Source organism: Rissa tridactyla, chromosome 28 (assembly GCF_028500815.1).
Source record: "Rissa tridactyla isolate bRisTri1 chromosome 28, bRisTri1.patW.cur.20221130, whole genome shotgun sequence".
Lineage (NCBI taxonomy): Eukaryota > Metazoa > Chordata > Aves > Charadriiformes > Laridae > Rissa > Rissa tridactyla.
Window position 1 is genome coordinate 270,517 of NC_071493.1, and position 17,640 is coordinate 288,156.

Below are 17,640 nucleotides of genomic sequence, written 5' to 3' on the forward strand. Positions count from 1 at the left end.
CCACAGATTACCCCCCCCCTCCACCCCTCCCAGCCCCATAGACCCACTCCTCAGCCCCACAGATCTCCCACAGACACCTCATAGGACCCGCCCCCCCCCGCCCCACAGATCCCTCCCCCCAGCCCCAGAGATGCCCTATGGAATCCCTCCCAGCCCCACACACCCCTCCCAGCCCCATAGATCCAATCGTCAGCCCTATACACGCCCTATGGGACCCTCCCCCCCCCCAGCCCCACAGAACCCCCCAGCCCCACAGATTCCCCCCCGCAGTGGGGCTCGAGTGGGTGCTGCCCCACAGGGGGGCCATTTATTGGGGGGGTGGGGGGCTGGAGGGGGGGGGGGGGGTTGATGTACAAAGGGGGCGGGGGGTGGGGGAGGGGCGTATCAAAAGGGGGTGGGGGGGCGGGGGGGGGAGGGGCGCTAGAAGAAGTCGACGTCCTCGGGGGCGTCCAGGTCGCGGTACTCGATGATCGCCCGGGGGTCGCCCCGAACCATCCTGGGGGGGCAGCAGGGGGGGTCGGGGGGGGGGGGCACCGGGACCCCCCTAAGTGCTCTCGACCCCCCCCACATCCCCCCCACATTGATCCCCCCCCGCCCTCCTAAGTGCCCTCGACCCCCCCACATCCCCCCCCATTGATCCCCCCCTGCCCCCCCAAGTAACTCACCCCCACCCCCCCCCCCCCCAAAACCTTCAACCTGCCCCACAAGTGGGAGGGTCCTTACTACACCCCCCCCCACCCTGCCCCCCAAGGGAGATCAGGGTCCCCCCAGTGGGGTCCTTCCCCCCCCCCCCAGACCAAAGCCCACCCCCCAAGTAAGGGCTGTTCCCCCCCGCGGATGGGGACCAGGGGCCCCCCCCCCCCCGCTATGGGGCTGCCCCCCTTACCTGCTGCGGGGTTTGTTGAGGTAGCCCCCCTGGCCCCGGAAGGTGTCGTAGTTGCCCCCGACCGGGCGGCGTAGGGCCCGGGGGGGTAGGGGGGGGCCGCCTGGGGAGGGGGGGGGGAGAGGGGGAAGGGGGGGGTCAGTGGGGGACCCCCCAACCTCCCCCATGAGACCAGTCCCCCACACTGACCCCCCACACCCACCCTGAGCGCCCCCCCCCCAGATCTCTTGCTGCCCCCCCCCCCAAACCCCCTCCAAGAGCCCCCCCAGACCCCTCCTGGACACCCCCCCAGCCCCCCCAAACCCCCCCCGCCTTGAGGGCCCCAAGACCCTCCCTGACCCCCCCCAGGGCCCCCCCCTTGAGCCCCTAAACCCCCACAAGACCCCCCCCAGGGCCCCCCCTTGAGCCCCTAAACCCCCACAAGACCCCCCCCAACCCCCCTCCCTGACCCCCCCCCGGCCCCCCCCAGCCCCTCCGTACCTCCGTAGCCCAGGATGGGGGGCCGGGGCTGCCCATAGGGCATCATCCCCTGCGGCGTCTGGGGGGGGTAGGGCAGCCCCGGGGCCAGGCCTGGCGGGGGGGGGGACAGGGGGGGTCAAGGGGACATATGGACTGGGACACCCCCCCAGGGTGGGGGGACAGGGGGACAATGGCACGGGGGGGGGGATCTGGGGGGGTAAAGGGGGGTGTCACCATCCCTATACAGACCCTCGGGGACATTGGGGGGGGGCGGGTACCGGGTGTGTCAGCACCCCTGTATTGGACCCCCAGGGGGGTGACACTGGGGTGTCCCCAACCCCCCCCCAGCCCCCAGGGTGGCCAAGGGGGACATGGCGGGGGGGGCAGATTTTGGGGTGTCACCACCCCTGTATGGACCCTTGGGGGGATACTGGGGGTGTCACCGACCCAAATGAACCCGGGGGGGGGGGGGGGGGGGCGGGGGGGAATGGGGGGTGTCACCGACCCCCCCACGGACCCCGGGGTGGCCGAGGAAGGTGACACGAGGGACACGGGAGCAGCCGTCGGGTTCCCACCCCCCTCCGTGGGGTGACCGCGGGGAGACGTCGGGGTGACCCCGGAGGGAGGACGGGGGACACACACTCACCCTGGGCGGGGCCGGGGGGGGGCCCCCCCTTGCCCTCGGGCAGCGCCGGGCGCTTGGGGTCCATGAGGAAGTTGTTGAAGAACAAAACCTCCTTGCGCACGGCGCCCATCTTCTCCCCGTGCTTGTTGAAGATGTGCTTGCGCACGAACTCGGGGCCCTGCGGGGACAACGGCACCTTGGGGGACACCGCGGGGACGACGGGGGACACCGCGAGGGGGTGGGGAGGGGGACGGACACGGGGGGGGGGACAGACCCCCCCCCCCACCTCGCACCCCCCAGTTCCTCCCCCAGGGGGCCGCCGTCCACGTTCTCCTCCCTGTCTCCAACGCTCTCCGGCATCCCACCGTGTCCCCTCCCATCCCCAATGTCCCCCCACGTCCCCAGTGTCCCCCTCATCTCCACCCCGTGTCGTCCGTGTCCCCCCGCCACGTCCTTCTGTTCCCCACCTCAAGCCTCTTGGCCACCAAGGGGGACGGGGACACTCGTCCCTGCTCAGCTCCTGGGTGTCCCCAATGTCCCCACCTTGAGCTTCTTGCCACTGAGGTGCCACCACCGCTCGTCCCTGCCTGGCTCCTGGGCGTCCCCCATGTCCTGCTCCTGTCTCCAGTGTCCCCACCTTGAGCTTCACCCTGCTGAGGGGACGCCACCGCTTGTCCCTGCCTGCTTCCCGAGTGTCCCCGATGTCCCGACCTTGAACCCTCTCGGCGCCGAAGGGGTCACCGCCACTTGTCCCTGCTCAGCCGCTGGCCGTCCCCTGCGTCCCCCCCTCGAGGTTCTTCCTGCCGAGGTGTCCCCCACCGCTCCTCCCCCTGCCTGGTCCCCGGCTGTCCCCCGCGTCCCCCAGCGTGTCCGTGTCCCCCCCCCCCCCGGCAATGTCCCCACCTTGAACTTCTTGCCGCTGAGGGGACAGAGCCACTTGTCCTTGCCCAGCTCCTGGGTGTTGGCGGTGACGAACTTCTCCAGCTCCTGCTCGGGGTCCTTGCGGCCCCAGGCGCTGCGCCTCCTCCTCGGGCAGCGCCTCGCGCCCCGCCAGCAGCGGCCCCAGCCGCTCCTCGAAGCTCTTCTGCCACTCCGCCACTGGGGGGGACACACGGGTCGGGGGGGTCACAGGAGATGGGGGGGACATGGGGGCTGGGGGGGGTCACAGGGACTGGGGGGGACACACATGGGTTGGGGGGACACGGGGGATGGGGGGGGTCACGGGGGATGGGGGGGACACGGGGGCTGGGGGGGGGACACACATGGGTCAGGGGGGTCACAGGGGCTGGGGGGACACACACGGGTCAGGGGAGACACGGGGCTGGGGGGGGACACAGGGCTGGGGGGTCACAGGGACTGGGAGGGACACACATGGGTTGGGGGGGTCACAGGGGCTGGGGGGGGGACACAGGGGCTGGGGGGGACACACATGGGTCAGGGGGGGACACAGGGCCTGGGGGAGACACAGGGGCTGGGGGGACATGCAGGTGGGGGGGGGGACACATGGGTCGGGGGGGACACACAGGTCAGGGAGGGTCACGGAGGGTCACGGAATGGGGGGGGACAGAGGTCAGAGGGGGTCACAGGGGCTGGGGGGACACACACGGGTCGGGGGGGTCACAGGGGATGGGGGCAGACATGGGGATGGGGGGGGTCACATGGGTGAGGGGGGACACACGGGTCGGGGGGGGTCACGGGGGCTGGGGGGGACACGGGGGATGGGGGGGACACACATGGGTCAGGGGGGTCACAGGGGCTGGGGGGGGTCACAGGGGACTGGGAGGGACACACATGGGTTGGGGGGGACACACATGGGTCAGGGGGGACCACAGGGGCTGGGGGTGGACACACATGGGTCGGGGGGGACACACATGGGTCAGGGGGGGTCACAGGGGATGCAGGAGCCTGGGGGACAGGGGACGCCGAGACCCGCAGCTGGGGACCCCAGGACCCATTTTGGGGGCAGGAGACCCACAGCTGGGGCACGTGGAACCCCCCCTCCGGACCTTCCCTGGCCCTGAGACCCACAGCTGGTGGGGGGGGGGGGTGGGCAGGGGACCCCCAGACCCCCAGTCGGGGGACGGGAGATCCCCAAGCGGGGGCCAGGAGCCCCCCCCCCCCCCCCCCCCAACTCGTGGGTCGGGCCGTACCCTCTCCGTGGGAGACGCGGTTGGGGGGGCAGGGGGCCCCGCACGTGCACGATGCCGCAGCGGTTGGGCATCTCGTCCTCGTTGAGGTACTCGGAGGTGTTGTAGTAATCCACCGAGTGCACGATGCGCAGGTAGAGCAGCAGCCGGTCCAGCACCTGGGGACGCGGGACATCAGGGGGGACGCGGGGACGGCGGGGGGGGGGACGCGGGGACGGGACGGCGACAAGGGAGGTTGAATGGGGACAAGGGGGACGCGGGGGACGGGAGGGGGCGTCACCTTGAGGAGCTTCTCGTCGCGCTCGACGGTGACCTCGGCGGGGTTGGCCTCGCGCGGCCCCTCCTCGGCGTCGCCCCCGCCGCGGCCCAGCAGCTCCTCCTCCTCCGCGCTCACCTCCTCGATCAGGTAATCCGTGATGTGCTTCAGCACCGGGTTCTGCCACCCCACCGCCTGCCACCGACACCCGGCCGTCACCCGCGGCCACCACGGGGACGTGGGGACCACCAGGGACCATCAGAGGGACATGGGGACCAGGACTCCAGGACCACCAGACGGATGCAAGGACCACCAGGGGCCACCACGGGGACACGGGGACCACCAGGGACCACCACAGGGACACGGGGACCACCAGGGACCACCACAGGGACGTGGGGACCAGGACACGGGGACCACCAGACGGATGCAAGGACCACCAGGGGCCACCACAGGGACACGGGGACCACCAGGGACCATCAGAGGGACGTGGGGACCAGAACACGGGGACCACCAGATGGATGCAAGGACCACCAGGGACCACCACGGACCATCAGAGGGACGTGGGGACCAGGACACGGGGACCACCAGATGGATGTAAGACCACCAGGGGCCACCACAGGGGCGTGGGGACCACAAGATGGCCATGGGGACCACCGGGGGGTGTAAGAACCATAAGATGGACGTGGGGACCACCAGGAGCACTTGGGGACCACGAGAAGGACCTGGGGACCACCAGGAGTCAGTGGGAAACACGAAGGGGATGTGGGGACCACCATGGGCCACCAGGGGGATGTGGAAACCACCAGGAGGACGCAGGGATCACGAGATGGACGTGGGGACTGCGAGATGGACGTGGGGACTACCAGGGACCATCAGAGGGAGATGGGGACCAAGAGATGGACGCAGGAACCATGAGATGGCCGTGGGGACCACCAGGGGCCACAAGGAGGACTCGGGGATCATGAGAAGGACCTGGGGACCATGAGATGGACAGTGGGGACCACGAGGGGACAGCGGGGACCATGAAAGGACCAGGAGGGGACGACGGGGACCATGTGGTGACCATGAGGGGACCACAAGGGGACAGTGAGGACCACGAGGGGTCCATGACGGGACAACGGGGACATTGAGGGGGACATCGTGGACCACGAGGTGACACCGGAGCCCCCTCCCCCCCCCGCCCCAGACCTCCCCCCTTTGACCCCCCCACACTCACCCCGGCGGCGGCGGCAGCGTCCCCGTCCCCCCCTTCGGGGTTCTGGGGGGTGGCGGAGGCGGGGGGTGGCGCGTCCCCCGTCGTCCCCGCCGTCCCCCCGCCCCCCGGGGGCGCGGCCCCCCCGAGGGCGTGGCCGGGCGTGGCCCAGAGCTGGGCGCGGCCGTCCAGGGCGTGCACCAGCCGCGCCGCCAGCTTGATGTCGTTGCGCACGATGGGGCGGTGCTGCGTGATGCCGCTCACGTTGCGCACGCGGCGCGTCAGGTCCCGGTTCACGCCGGGGCTCAGCTCGCAGTCCCGCAGCTGGGGGGGGGGCAAAGGGGGGGGTCAGGCCTCAAAATGCCCCAAAATCACCCAAAAATACCCACAAACCAGCCCAAAATACACTAAAGTAGCCCCAAAATACACTAAAGTAGCCCCAAAATACACTAAAGTAGCCCCAAAATAGCCCAGCGCGTCAGGTCCCGGTTCACGCCGGGGCTCAGCTCGCAGTCCCGCAGCTGGGGGGGGGGGCAAAGGGGGGGGGTCAGGCCTCAAAATGCCCCAAAATCACACAAAAATACCCACAAACCAGCCCAAAATACACTAAAGTAGCCCCCAAATGCACTAAAGTAGCCCCCAAATAGCCCAGCACGTCAGGTCCCGGTTCACGCCAGGGCTCAGCTCGCAGTCCCGCAGCTGGGGGGGGGGGGCAAAGGGGGGGGTGTCAGGCCTCAAAATGCCCCAAAATCACACAAAAATACCCTGAAAATACCCCCAAACCAGCCCAAAATACACCAAAGTAGCCCCAAAATACACTAAAGTAGCCCCAAAATAGCCCAGCGCGTCAGGTCCTGGTTCACACCGGGGCTCAGCTCAGTCCCGCAGCTCTCGGGGGGGGGGGGCAAAGGGGGGGGAGTCAGACCTCAAAACAACCCCAAAAATACCTCAAAATCCCCCCAAAATACCTAAAAATACCCCCAAACCGGCCAAAACCACACTAAAATGGCCCCAAAATACACCAAAGTGGCCCCAAAATAGTGCAGCGCGTCCGTCCTGGTTCACCCCGGGCTGAGCTCGCAGTCCCACAAGGGGGGGGGCGGGGGGGGGTGAAACCCTGAAATAACCCCGAAACTCACCCAAAACTCCTCCCTACGCGCTCAGAAACCCCCCACGGAATAACTCTATAAACACCCCAAAATAACCCCAAAACACCCCCCAAAATGCCCTGAAAACACCCCTAAAATACCCCCACGTAACCCCGAAACACCACGAAATACCCCAAAATAACCCGAGATAACCCCAAAACACCCCCAAAACCATCCTCAAAATACCCCAAAATAATCCCCCCCCCCCAAAAAACAACCCTGAAAATAACGCTGGAACACCCCCAAACTCATCCTGAAAACACCCCCGAAATAACGCCGAAATAACACCAAAATAAGCCCAAAACACCCCCCAAAAAATCTCAAAAATACCCCAAAATACCCCCCGAACGCCCCCCCCCCGAACGCCCCCCCCTCACCCGGATGTTCTGCAGGCTCCAGCAGATCTCCTTGATGTTGACGCTGCGGTCGAAGGTGACCCACCCCCGCCGGAAAAACCTTGGGGGGGGGGACACGACGACGATGACATCGTGGTGGGAGACACCCCCCTCCTCCCCGCATTCCGGGGGGGGGGGTCCCCAAACCCCTGGGGGGTCCCCAGATTGGGGCGGGGGGGGGGCAGCACCCACCTCCTCTCGGGCTGGGGGTCCGACAGAGCCACGCGCATGAAGCCGGGGTAGCGCTTGCAGAGCTGGGGGGGGAAAAGGGGGGGTTTATTTTGAGGGGGGGGGGAGTTATTTGGGGGGGGGGGGGGGGGACTTGAGGGGTTTGGAGGGAGTTTGGGGTTTTGGGGGGGGTTTGGGAGCTGCTGGGAGGGTTTGGGGGGGGTTGAGGGGCTTTTTGGGGGTGGGTGGGGTTTTTCACAGGTGCTGGGGGTTTCTTGAGGGGGTGGGTTTTTTGGGGGGGTTTGGGAGGTGCTGGGAAGGGTTTGGGGGGTTGAGGGCTTATTGGGGGGGGTTTAAGGGGGGGGGTGGGGGTTTCTTGGGGGGCTTCGGGAAGGTTGGGTTGTTTTGGAGCAGTGGGGGTTTTTTGGGGGGAAGGAGGCTTTTGATGGGGGGGTTGAAGGTTTTTTTGGGGGGTGCTGGGGGGGTTGGAAGGGGTACTTGGAGGGGTTGGGGTATTTTTGGGGTGGTTTGGGGGGGTTGGAAGGGGTTCTTGGGGGGTTGGGGTATTTTTGGGGGGTGCTGGGGGGGTTGGAAGGAGTTCTTGGGGGGGTTGGGGTATTTTTGGGGTGGTTTGGGGGGGTTGGAAGGAGTTCTTGGGGGGGTTGGGGTATTTTTGGGGTGGTTTGGGGGGGTTGGAAGGGGTTCTTGGGGGGTTGGGGTATTTTTGGGGGGTGCTGGGGGGGTTGGAAGGAGTTCTTGGGGGGGTTGGGGTATTTTTGGGGTGGTTTGGGGGGGTTGGAAGGGGTACTTGGGGGGGTTGGGGTATTTTTGGAGTGGTTTGGGAGGGTTTTGGTGGATGTTGGGGGTTTTGAGGGGGCTGGGGGGTGGTTGGGGGTTTTGGGGGGGGGTTGGGGGTCTCACCGCCACGATCTCGGCCTGGGAGATGTTGGGCGCGATGTTGCGCATGAAGAGGGAGCAGGTTTTGTGGAGGGGGCGAGGTTTGGGCTCCGTCCCCCCCCCCGCTCTCCTTCTCCTTGGCCTTCGGCGCCGCCGGCCCCCCCTCTTCCTCGCGGGCCTTTTCCTCCTTCCCCTTCTCCTCTGTTGGGGGGGGGGGGAAATGGGGGGAGTCAGGGAGAAGCAGGGACCCCTCAAAGCCCCGGCCCCCATTCAGTGTCCCCGGAGCCCCTAAGTCCCCTCCAAGCCCTGAAGTCCCCCCCCAGGTCCCATTTAACCCCCCCAGGACGTTCAGTGATCCTCAGTGCCCCCTCCCAGGGAACCCCAACGACCTCAGGGACCCCCCAAGACCCTCCGTATCCCCGCAGGGACTCCCAAGGGCCTCAGGGACCATCTCCCCCCCCCCCTCCAGGGGTACCTCAGCATCCCCCTGAGGATCCCCCCAAGGACCCCCCACAACCCCCAAGACCCTCAATATCCCCCCAAGGATCTCTGGGACCCCCCCAAGGGGACCTCAGTGTCCCCCCAAGACCCTTCATGACCCCCCCACATCCTCAATACCACCCCAAAGACCTCAAGGAGCCCCCCAAGATTCTCCACGTCCCCCCCAGGGACCCCCAAGATCCCCCCAGCACCCTCTTGTCCCCCCAGGGTCCGCCACGCCCCGCGAAGGACCCCCCGGGGAGCTCCCTGGGTCCCCCAAGGGCATCAGGGACCCTCCCCAAGACCCTCCCTGTCCCCCCCCCCCCCCCGCCCTCCCCGTGTGTCCCCCGCCGTGTCCCACCGTCCTTGTCCCCGCGGCCGCCCTCGCCCTCGCTCTCGGAGTCGCTGGCGCTGCCCTCGTCGCTGTCGTCCCCGTTGCGCTGCCGCGGCCGCTTCTTGCTGGCCTGGGAGGGGCCGACAGGGGGCGCTGGGGCGGGGCCGGGGGGGCGGGGCCTCGGCAGGGGGTGGGGCCAGAGCCCAGGGGCAGAGCAGGGGAAGGGGGCGGTGCTTGGGGAAGGGGCGGGGCTTGAGGGAAGGGGGTGGAGCCTGGGGAAAGGGGGCGTGGCTTGTCCGAATGGGAGGCACCAAAGAAAGGGGGGAGGAGCCTGAGGGAAAGGGGAGGGGCTTGGCTCAAGGGGAGGGGCCTGGCTCAAGGGGAGGGGCCTGGGGGGCTTGCAAAGGGCGGGGCTTAATGGAAAGGGGGTGGGGTTTCAAAAGGGAGGGCGGGGTTTCAAAAAGGGGGCGGGCCCAGCCCATTGGTGGGTGGGGCTTGGCAGAAAGGGGGCGGGGCTTGGCAGAAAGGGGCGGGGCTTCAGCACAAGCCACAGACACTGGTGGATGGGGTGGGGCCTATTACAGGGGGTGTGGCCTGACAGGCGGGGGTGTGGCCTGATGTGGGCGTGGCCGCTCACCTTCTTGCCCTCCTTGTCCCCTTCCTCCTCCTTCCGTCCCTTCTCCTTCTCCTCCTCCTCCTCCGGCCCCTTCTTGGCCTTTTCCTCGCTCGGCGCCTCCCCCTCGCCCTGGTTGGGGGGGGGGCAGGGGGTGTCACGGGGAGCGGGGGGACCCACAGGGCCGGGGAACCCCAAAAGAGACCCCCCGGGGCCAAGGGGACCCCTGAGGAGACCCCAGGGACCCCCAGGAGACACCCCCATGGGCCCAAGGGGACCGCAGGAGGAGACCCTGGGGCAGGGGGACACCCCAAGGGGACCCCAGGAGAGACCCCACGGGGCCAAGGGGACCCCAAACGAGATCCCACAGACCAAAGGGACCCAAAGGAGAGGCCACGTGCCCAAGGAGACCCCGAAGGGGCCACGGAGACCCCAAAAGAAACCTCAAGGGTACAAGGGGACCCCAGGAGAGATTATGGGGACCCCAGGGGCCATGAAAGATCCCAGGGGAGCCCATGGGGACCCCAAATGACATCCCAAGGGCCCAAGAGGACCCCAAGAAAGACTAAGGGGACTCCAGGAGAGACCCCGTAGAACAAGGGAACCCCAGAGGACACCCCATGGACCAAAGGAACCCCCAGCAGAGACCGTGGGGGACCCCAAAAGAGACACCAAGGGGCCAAGAAAACCCAAAAGAGACCCCAAGGAGACCCGAAAAGAGACCCCATTTTGGGGGGGTGTCACCCCAGACCTTCTTTCCCTCCTCCTTCTCCTCCTTCTCCTTGCGGTCGGCGTCGGGGGGTCGGGCTTCCTCCTTCTTGGCCGCTTCGGCCTTCTCCTGCCGCTCCTCCTCCTCCTCCTGCTCCAGGATGCGCAGGTCGTTCTCCGTCCCCCCTTCCATCTTAATCACCGCTGGCGGAAAAACGAACCCCCCAGAAAGTGGGGTGAGAAAAGAGGAGAGAGGGGCTGACAAAAGCCAGAAAGGTGTTTTTTGGAGGCGGGGGGTGGGGGGTGTGGGGGGGGGCGTCCCTACCGGCATCGAGGGTTTTGATGATGGCGGGGGCGCGGTCGATGTCCAGGAGCAGGTTGTCGAACCAGCCGTTCTCCGAGAGGTAGAGGAAGACGTTGAGGCGGTTCCTCAGGGCCGCCTGCGCCTCCTGCTTCCGCTTCCCCGCCTCGTCCGGGTGGTACTTGGAGCGGAACCTGGGGTTTGGGGGGGGGGGGAAAACACATGGGAGGGGGGCGGGGGGGAAGATGGGGGTGTCAGGGATTGGGGGGGGACAGCCCTGCCCCAGCCGGGGGTCCCGCTGCGGCAGGGGAGAGGGGGGAACCCCCCCATCACCCCCCTGGCTGTTTTGGGGGGGGAGCGGGGACCCTTCTTTTGGCACATCTGGGGTGGGGGGGGACCCCCCTTCTGGCACGTGTGGGGCAAGGACTCCCCCCCCCCCCCATCTGCCACATCTGGGGTGGGAGGAGCCCCCCCTTTTTGCATATCTGGGGCATGGGGATCCCCCATCCGGCATGTCTGGGGTGGGGGGACCCCTCATCTGGCATATTTAGGGTGGGGGGACCCCTGTCCGGCACATCTGGGGTGGGGGGACCCCCCATTTTAGCAGATGGGGTGGGGGGACCCCCTGTTTCTAGCCGATGGGCGCCCCCATCTTTTGGGGCTGGGGTACGGGTCGGGGGGGGCCCTGTCTGTCCTAACTGGGGAGTGGAGACCCCCATTTCCCCTAACTGGGGGTACAGGGACCCCCCCATTTCCCCTCAGTGGGGTACAGGGACCCCACGTGCCCCGACCAGGGTGGGGGGAGCCCCATTTCCCCCTCTACGGGGTGCAGGACCCCCCCCGTGTCCCCCCACCTTGGGGTACAAGGACCCCTCGTCTGCCCTGATCGGGGTGGGGGGATCCCAGTGTCCCCCAGTTGCGGTGTAGGAACCCCTGCGCCCCCCAAATGGGGTGGGGGGAGCCCCCGCGTCCCCAAAGCAGGGAGTGGGGGGGGCCTCTGTGTCACCAAATTGGAGCGCAGGGACCGCCCATGGCCCCAAAACCGGGTGGCGGGACCCCCTGCGCCCCCAAATTGGGGTGCAGTGACCCCCCCACATCCCCAGAGCAGGGCATGGGGCAGCCCCTGTGTCCCCCAATGGGGGTTCAATGACCCCCTGTGTCCCCAGTTGGGGGTCGCAGGGACCCGTCCCCATCAACTCAGGAACCTCGTAAACACCCTAACGATCCCCCCCTCCCCCAACTACCACCCCCCAAACTTAGGGGGGGCCCAGCCCCCAGTCTCGGCCCGGGTGGGGGCTCCGGCGCAGCGGCGGCGATCGGCAGCGGCGGCCCTGGGGAAAGGGGGAGCGGGGGGTGTTTTGGGTGGGAATCGGGTGGTTTTGGGGGGTGCGGTGGGTCATACATACGCTTGCCACGAGCGTCGCCGTCCGGCCGGGCCCCCGCGTCGGCGCTTTGTTACTTATTAGCATAATTAATACCGTTTTTTGTTTGTTTGTTTGTTTGTTTTAAAGCAAAGGGAAGTAGAAGAAGAAAAAAAAAAAAACCAACTAGAAAAACACTAAAAAAGTTGGCTGAAAAATGGAAAAAGGAGGGGGAGCGGGGGGGTCTCCCCGCGTTTGGGCCCCTCCGTGAGGTGGGGGGGGTTCCCGAAAAAGAAAAAAAAAAAAAATAAAAATAAAACAACAAACGGTCCCTGCCTGTTTCCTGCGACTTTTGCTCGCTACCGGCCGCATTGTGCGCGACCCTCAGCCCTGGCTGTCTGCCCGCAGCCCCCCCAGAGCACGTCAACGTGGAGGGGGGAGAAAAATGGGGGGAAAAAAAAAAAAAAAAAGCTCGTTAAGGAAATGAGCGTTAACGAGCCCCGGCCGCCGCGGGGGGGGGGGGTTTGTTTTATTTTTTAAAGCTGGCGGACGACGTCCGGAGGGAAAACCTGGCTGGCGGCGGGCGCTTCGGAGGAGGGGAGAAAAGGGAATGGTTAACGACCGCGCGCGGGTCCGGGGCCGCTCCGGCCTCCCCCCACCCCAAAATCCAACCCCCCCCGAACCCCTCCCGACATTCCCTGGGGTGTCTTCCCGCCCCCCCCCCTCAAATCAAGCCACGGGGGGCGGCTGGAATCCCCCCCCTCCCCTTCCCCAAAGCCCCACTGGTTTAAACTGGGGGCGGCCGCAGCGGGATTTAGAGAAGACGGCGGCTTTTTTGGGGTGGAAAGCGGGGTTTTTTGGGGGTGGAAAGTGGCTTCTTTTTTTTTTTTTTTTTTTTTTGGGTGGGATGGCTTTTTCGGGGGGTGGGGGGGGGCTCCTCCCTCGGACGTACCACTCCTCGTCTTTATGGGCCAGGAAAAAATCCTGCATCTGCTGGCGGCGGAAATCGAGCTTGTAGTCGTTGTATCGCTTCACCGCCTCCGTCTCGTCCACGGCGTCGTCCAGGGAGAGCAGGAACTCCTTGAAGCTCTTCATCACCGGGGGGGCCATGCCCAGGTCCACCTCCGCGATGTTCCCCAGTCTGCTTGGGGGCACAGGCAGGAGTCGGCACCCCCGACACGGGGACGCTGCCGCCTCCTTACGGGGCAGTTTGGGGCATTTATGGGGCACTCCGGGCTGTTACTGGGGGGGTCAGGGGCATCATGGGGCAGTTTGGGGCCATTATAGGTCAGTTTGGGGCCATTAAAGAACATTTTAGGCCGTTATGGGGCATCTCAGAAACGTCATGGGGCAGTTTGGGGCCATTATGGACCAGTTTGGGGCCATTAAAGGTCAATTTGGGGCCATTAAAGAACACTTTAGGCCGTTATGGGGCATCTCAGAAACGTCATGGGGCAGTTTGGGGCCATTATAGACCAGTTTGGGGCCATTAAAGGCCAGTTTGGGGCCACTAAAGAACATTTTAGGCCGTTATTGGGCATCTCAGAAACGTCATGGGGCAGTTTGGGGACATTAAAGGCCACTTTAGGGCCACTAAAGAACATTTTAGGCCATTATTGGGCATCTCAGAAACGTCATGGGGCAGTTTGGGGCCATTATAGGCCAGTTTGGGGCCAGTAAAAGGTCAGTTTGGGGCCATTAAAGAACATTTTAGGCCGTTATAGGGCATCTCAGAAACGTCATGGGGCAGTTTAAAGCCATTATAGGTCAGTTTGGGGCCAGTTTGAAGCCATTATAGGTCAGTTTGCGGCCAGTAAAGGCCAGTTTGGGGCCATTAAAGAACATTTTAGGCCGTTATTGGGCGGCTCAGAGACGTCATGGGGCAGTCTGGGGCCGTTACGGGACATTCCCGGCTGTTATGAGGAGACTCGTGAACGTTACAGGGCAGGTTCCGTCCCTCGTAAGCCAGTTTGGGACCATTACGGGGTAGTTTGGGCTGTTATTGAGTGGCTCAGAGCCATAATGGGGCGGTTTGGGTCCATTACAGAGTGGTTTGGGCTGTTGCCGGTGGCTCAGGGACATCATGGGGCAGTTTGGGGCCCTTATGGGGCATTTTAGGCTGTTACTGGGTGGCTCAGACACATTACAGGGAACTCTGGGCTGCTACCGGGTAATTCAGACACATTATAGGGCAGTTTGGGTCCGTTATAGGGGATTTAGGGCTGTTATTGGGCAGTTCAGGAATATTACGGGGCAGTTTGGAGACCTTATGCGGTATTTTAGGTTGTTATTAGGCGGCTCAGAGACATTACAGGGTACTTTGGGCTGTTAGTAGGGGGTTCAGAGTTCTTATAGGGCAATTTGGGCCCATTATGAGGCAGTTTCGTCTGGTTTTGTGTGGCTCAAGGACATTACAGGGCGGTTTGGGGCTCTTATGGGGCAGTTTCGGCTGTTATCGGGTGGCTCAAATACATTACGGGGCAGTTCAGGATCCTTTGAGTTGGTAATTACTGCCTTGGGGAAATCGTGCAGCAATTTGAGCCCATTATGGGGCAGTTTGGGGCCGTTATTGGGCGACTCACTGACGTTATGCGGCAGCTTAATGACCTCATGGCGCAGTTCAGACTGTTACTGGGTCACCAAAGGACATTACTGGCAACTTTAAGACAATTACTGCGTGATTTGGGCTGTTTTGGGGCGGTTTAGAGCAATCACCGTGTGATTTGGGACATTCGGGTGGGGGGTTGAGGCAATTACTGGGCGATTTGGGCCATTACGGGGCAGTTTGGGGCAATTACTGTCCGATTCGGGCCCTGGGGGTGAACAGGGAAGGACCTGGGGGGCTGCTGAGGTGGTTTTGGGGGTGCTGGGGGGCAGAGCAGGGGGCAGAGTCCTTACCTGGCCTGGATGGGCAGGATGTGGTGCTGCATGACGTGCATCTCGGGGTGCCCCCAGGGCTGGGGGGGGCCGTAGGTGGGGCCGGCGCCCCCCCCGCTGTAGGGCATGTCGTAGCCGCTGTGGTAGGGATCCCCGCTGTGCTCATCCCTGGCGGAGGAGGGAGAGAGGGACATCAGGGTTTGGGGGGCTGTGATGGGGTTTGAGGGGTTGCCATGGGGTTTTGGGGGGCTGCCATGGGACTGGGGGGCTATGGCGGGGTCTGAGAGGGCTGTGGTGGGGTTTGTGGGGGCTGCCGTAGGACTGTGACGCTGTGGTGGGGTTTGGGGGGGTCTGTGGCGGTGTTGGGGGGGCCGCTGTGGGGACTGGGAGGGCTGTGGCAGAGTTTTGGGGGCTGCAGCAGGGGTTGGGGGGCTGTGGTGGGCTGCCATGGGATTTGTGGGGGGCTACGGTGAGGATTGGAGGGCTGCGGCAGGATCTGGGGGTCGCTCGGAGGGGGCCGGTGCAGCATTGGGGGGGCTGCGGTAGAATTTGGAAAGCTGTGATGGGATTTGGAGAGGCTGCCAACGGAATGGGGGGAATGCGTTGAGATCTGTGGGGTTGCTGCTGTGGGGTTTGGGGGGACCGTGGTAAGATTTGGGGGGGCCTACAGCAAGATTTGTGGGGGCTGTGGTGGGGTTCGGGGGCAGGGGCGCGCGGTTCGGGGGGGGACACTCACCAGTCGCGGCGCAGGCGTTTCTGGGGGGGGCTGAGCTCGTGGCGAGGGGGCGAGAACCGCTCCCGGCGTGTCCGGTCGTAATCCCGGTACTCGCCCCGGCTGCGGCGCTCCCGGCCCCGATCCCAGTCTCTGGGGGGACAGGGACAGTGTTGGGGACAGGCGGGGGGGGGGGGCTTGGGAACCCCCCCGAGGGATTGGGAACTCTCTGGGGGGGGTTGGGGACCCCCCTGTCGTCATGCTCCCTGCCCCAATGCCAGTCCCTGCATCGGGGTGGGGGCGGGACACAGCACTGGGGACCCCGCGGGCAGTTGGGGACATCCTAGGGGGAGTTGGGGACCCCCCCATCATGGCATTCCTAGCCCCGATCCCGGTCCCTGCACCAGGCAGGTGGGGGGACACAGCACTGGGGACACCTTGGGGGCGTTTGGGGACCCCCCCCCCGAGATGCTCCTGGCTCCGATCCCAGTCGCTGCCCGAGGAAGGTGGGGGGACACGGCACTGGGGACAGCCCGGGGATGTTGGGGACAACCTGGGGGGGGTTGTGCCCGCCCGCCCCCCCCACCCCAGGGGTTGGGGCCCCCCCCCCGCAGCGCCGCACCGGTCGCTCCAGTCATCACGACGCCGCTCGTCCCTCTCCCGTGAGCGGTCGTAGTCGCTGCGCTCCCGACGGAACTTGTCCCGCCGGCGCCGGTCGTACTCGTCGTCGCTGTCCCCCATGGCGCTGGGGGGGGGGGGGGGGACGGACGGACGGACACGGTCAGCGGGGACCCCCACGGGGTCTCCCTTACCCCATCAGCCCCCCCAGGGCATCCCCGGTACCCCACAATCCCTTGCGGCCCCTCTAGAGAGAACCCACCCCCCCCCCCCTCAAACCCCAGAGCCTCCCACCCTCCCAATACCCCAAAATTCCTCGGGAACCCCCAGCATCCCGCAATCCCCCTCATCCCCCCAACCCCCCCCCAATATTCCCCAATCCCCCAGGACCCCCCCCAATATCCCACAACCCCCCAAGGGCCCCCCCCCGCCCCCCAAAAGCCCCCAATATCCCGCCATCCTCTGCCCCCCCAGGTTCCCATGATCCCCCAGGACCCCCCCAAAATCCCCCAATCCCCTGCGGCCCCCCCAGCATCCCATGATCCTCCGGGAACCCCCCGACCCCCCCAAACCCCCCCAAAATCCCACCATCCCCCAGGACCCCCCCAATATCCCACAATCCCCCGGGGCCCTCCCGACCCCCCACTATCCCACAACCCCCCCGAACCCCCCCCCCCCGACCTCTCACCCCCCGCCATGGCCCCCCCCGAACCCCCCGACACCCCCTCCCGTCCCCGTGATGTCACGCCGGGGCCCCCCCACACCTTCCCCCGCGCTCCCGGCCGCGCTCCGCTCCGCGCGCCGCCGCCCGCTCGCTTCCGGTCCGCGCCGGCCGGACGTGACGTCTAACGGAAGGCGGGGCGGCGGGGCAGAGAGGAAAAGGGGGGGGGGGGGGGGGGCTAGAGGGGAGACCGTATGGCCGCCGCTCTAGGAACGCGGGAGGACCTCGGAGTTCCTCTATGGTTTCGTCGCGAGGGGGTGGTTACCGGAGGGGTCAGCCGGTGCGGGGGGGCGGGTGATTCGCTCTCGCCGGGGAGCTCCGGGTCTATGGTCTGCGGGACGCAGAAAAGCGGGTGCGAGCCGCGGGCCCAGGTCTCTATGGTGGCGGTGGACGCTCTAGGCTCGGCCCTGGAGGACCGGAGCTCTGTGGTGCGGCCGGCCCCGCCCACCCACCCCATCGCCTGCTCCCATTGGCTGCCGGGCGGCGGGCGCGCGCGCGCGCGGGCGGGGGACCGCCATCTCCCGTGGGGTCACGTGAGAGGGGCGCGGGCGGCCATTTTGTCTCGCCCGCCCCGCGCACGCGCCCCGCCCTGAGGCCGCCCTGGGCGTCGCCATGGCTCTCCCCGACGCCATTTTGCGGTGGGGGGCGGGGGGGGGGGCGGCCCGCGACGCGCATGTGCCCCCACAGGTAACCAGTGCCCCCAGCATCCCCCAGTCCCTCCCAGCGTCCCGCCCCCGTTCCCCCA

At 66.2% G+C, this 17,640-nt stretch overlaps 1 protein-coding gene across 1 annotated transcript; it reads right to left on the minus strand.

Moving 5' to 3' along the window:
• Nucleotides 1–399: 399 nt before the first annotated feature.
• On the minus strand, nucleotides 400–17,019 carry SRRT (serrate, RNA effector molecule). The gene is given in 23 exon segments (XM_054183937.1): nucleotides 400–496; nucleotides 887–986; nucleotides 1,364–1,453; nucleotides 1,989–2,145; nucleotides 2,871–2,975; nucleotides 2,977–3,065; nucleotides 4,118–4,145; nucleotides 4,147–4,272; nucleotides 4,395–4,565; nucleotides 5,587–5,886; nucleotides 7,088–7,166; nucleotides 7,298–7,359; nucleotides 8,195–8,294; nucleotides 8,296–8,371; nucleotides 9,012–9,114; nucleotides 9,622–9,729; nucleotides 10,349–10,509; nucleotides 10,631–10,800; nucleotides 12,920–13,108; nucleotides 14,866–15,012; nucleotides 15,581–15,709; nucleotides 16,179–16,301; nucleotides 16,939–17,019. Coding segments are annotated over 22 exon segments (2,685 nt in total). The 5' UTR covers nucleotides 16,298–16,301; nucleotides 16,939–17,019; the 3' UTR covers nucleotides 400–420.
• Between the last annotated feature and the right edge of the window lie 621 nt (nucleotides 17,020–17,640).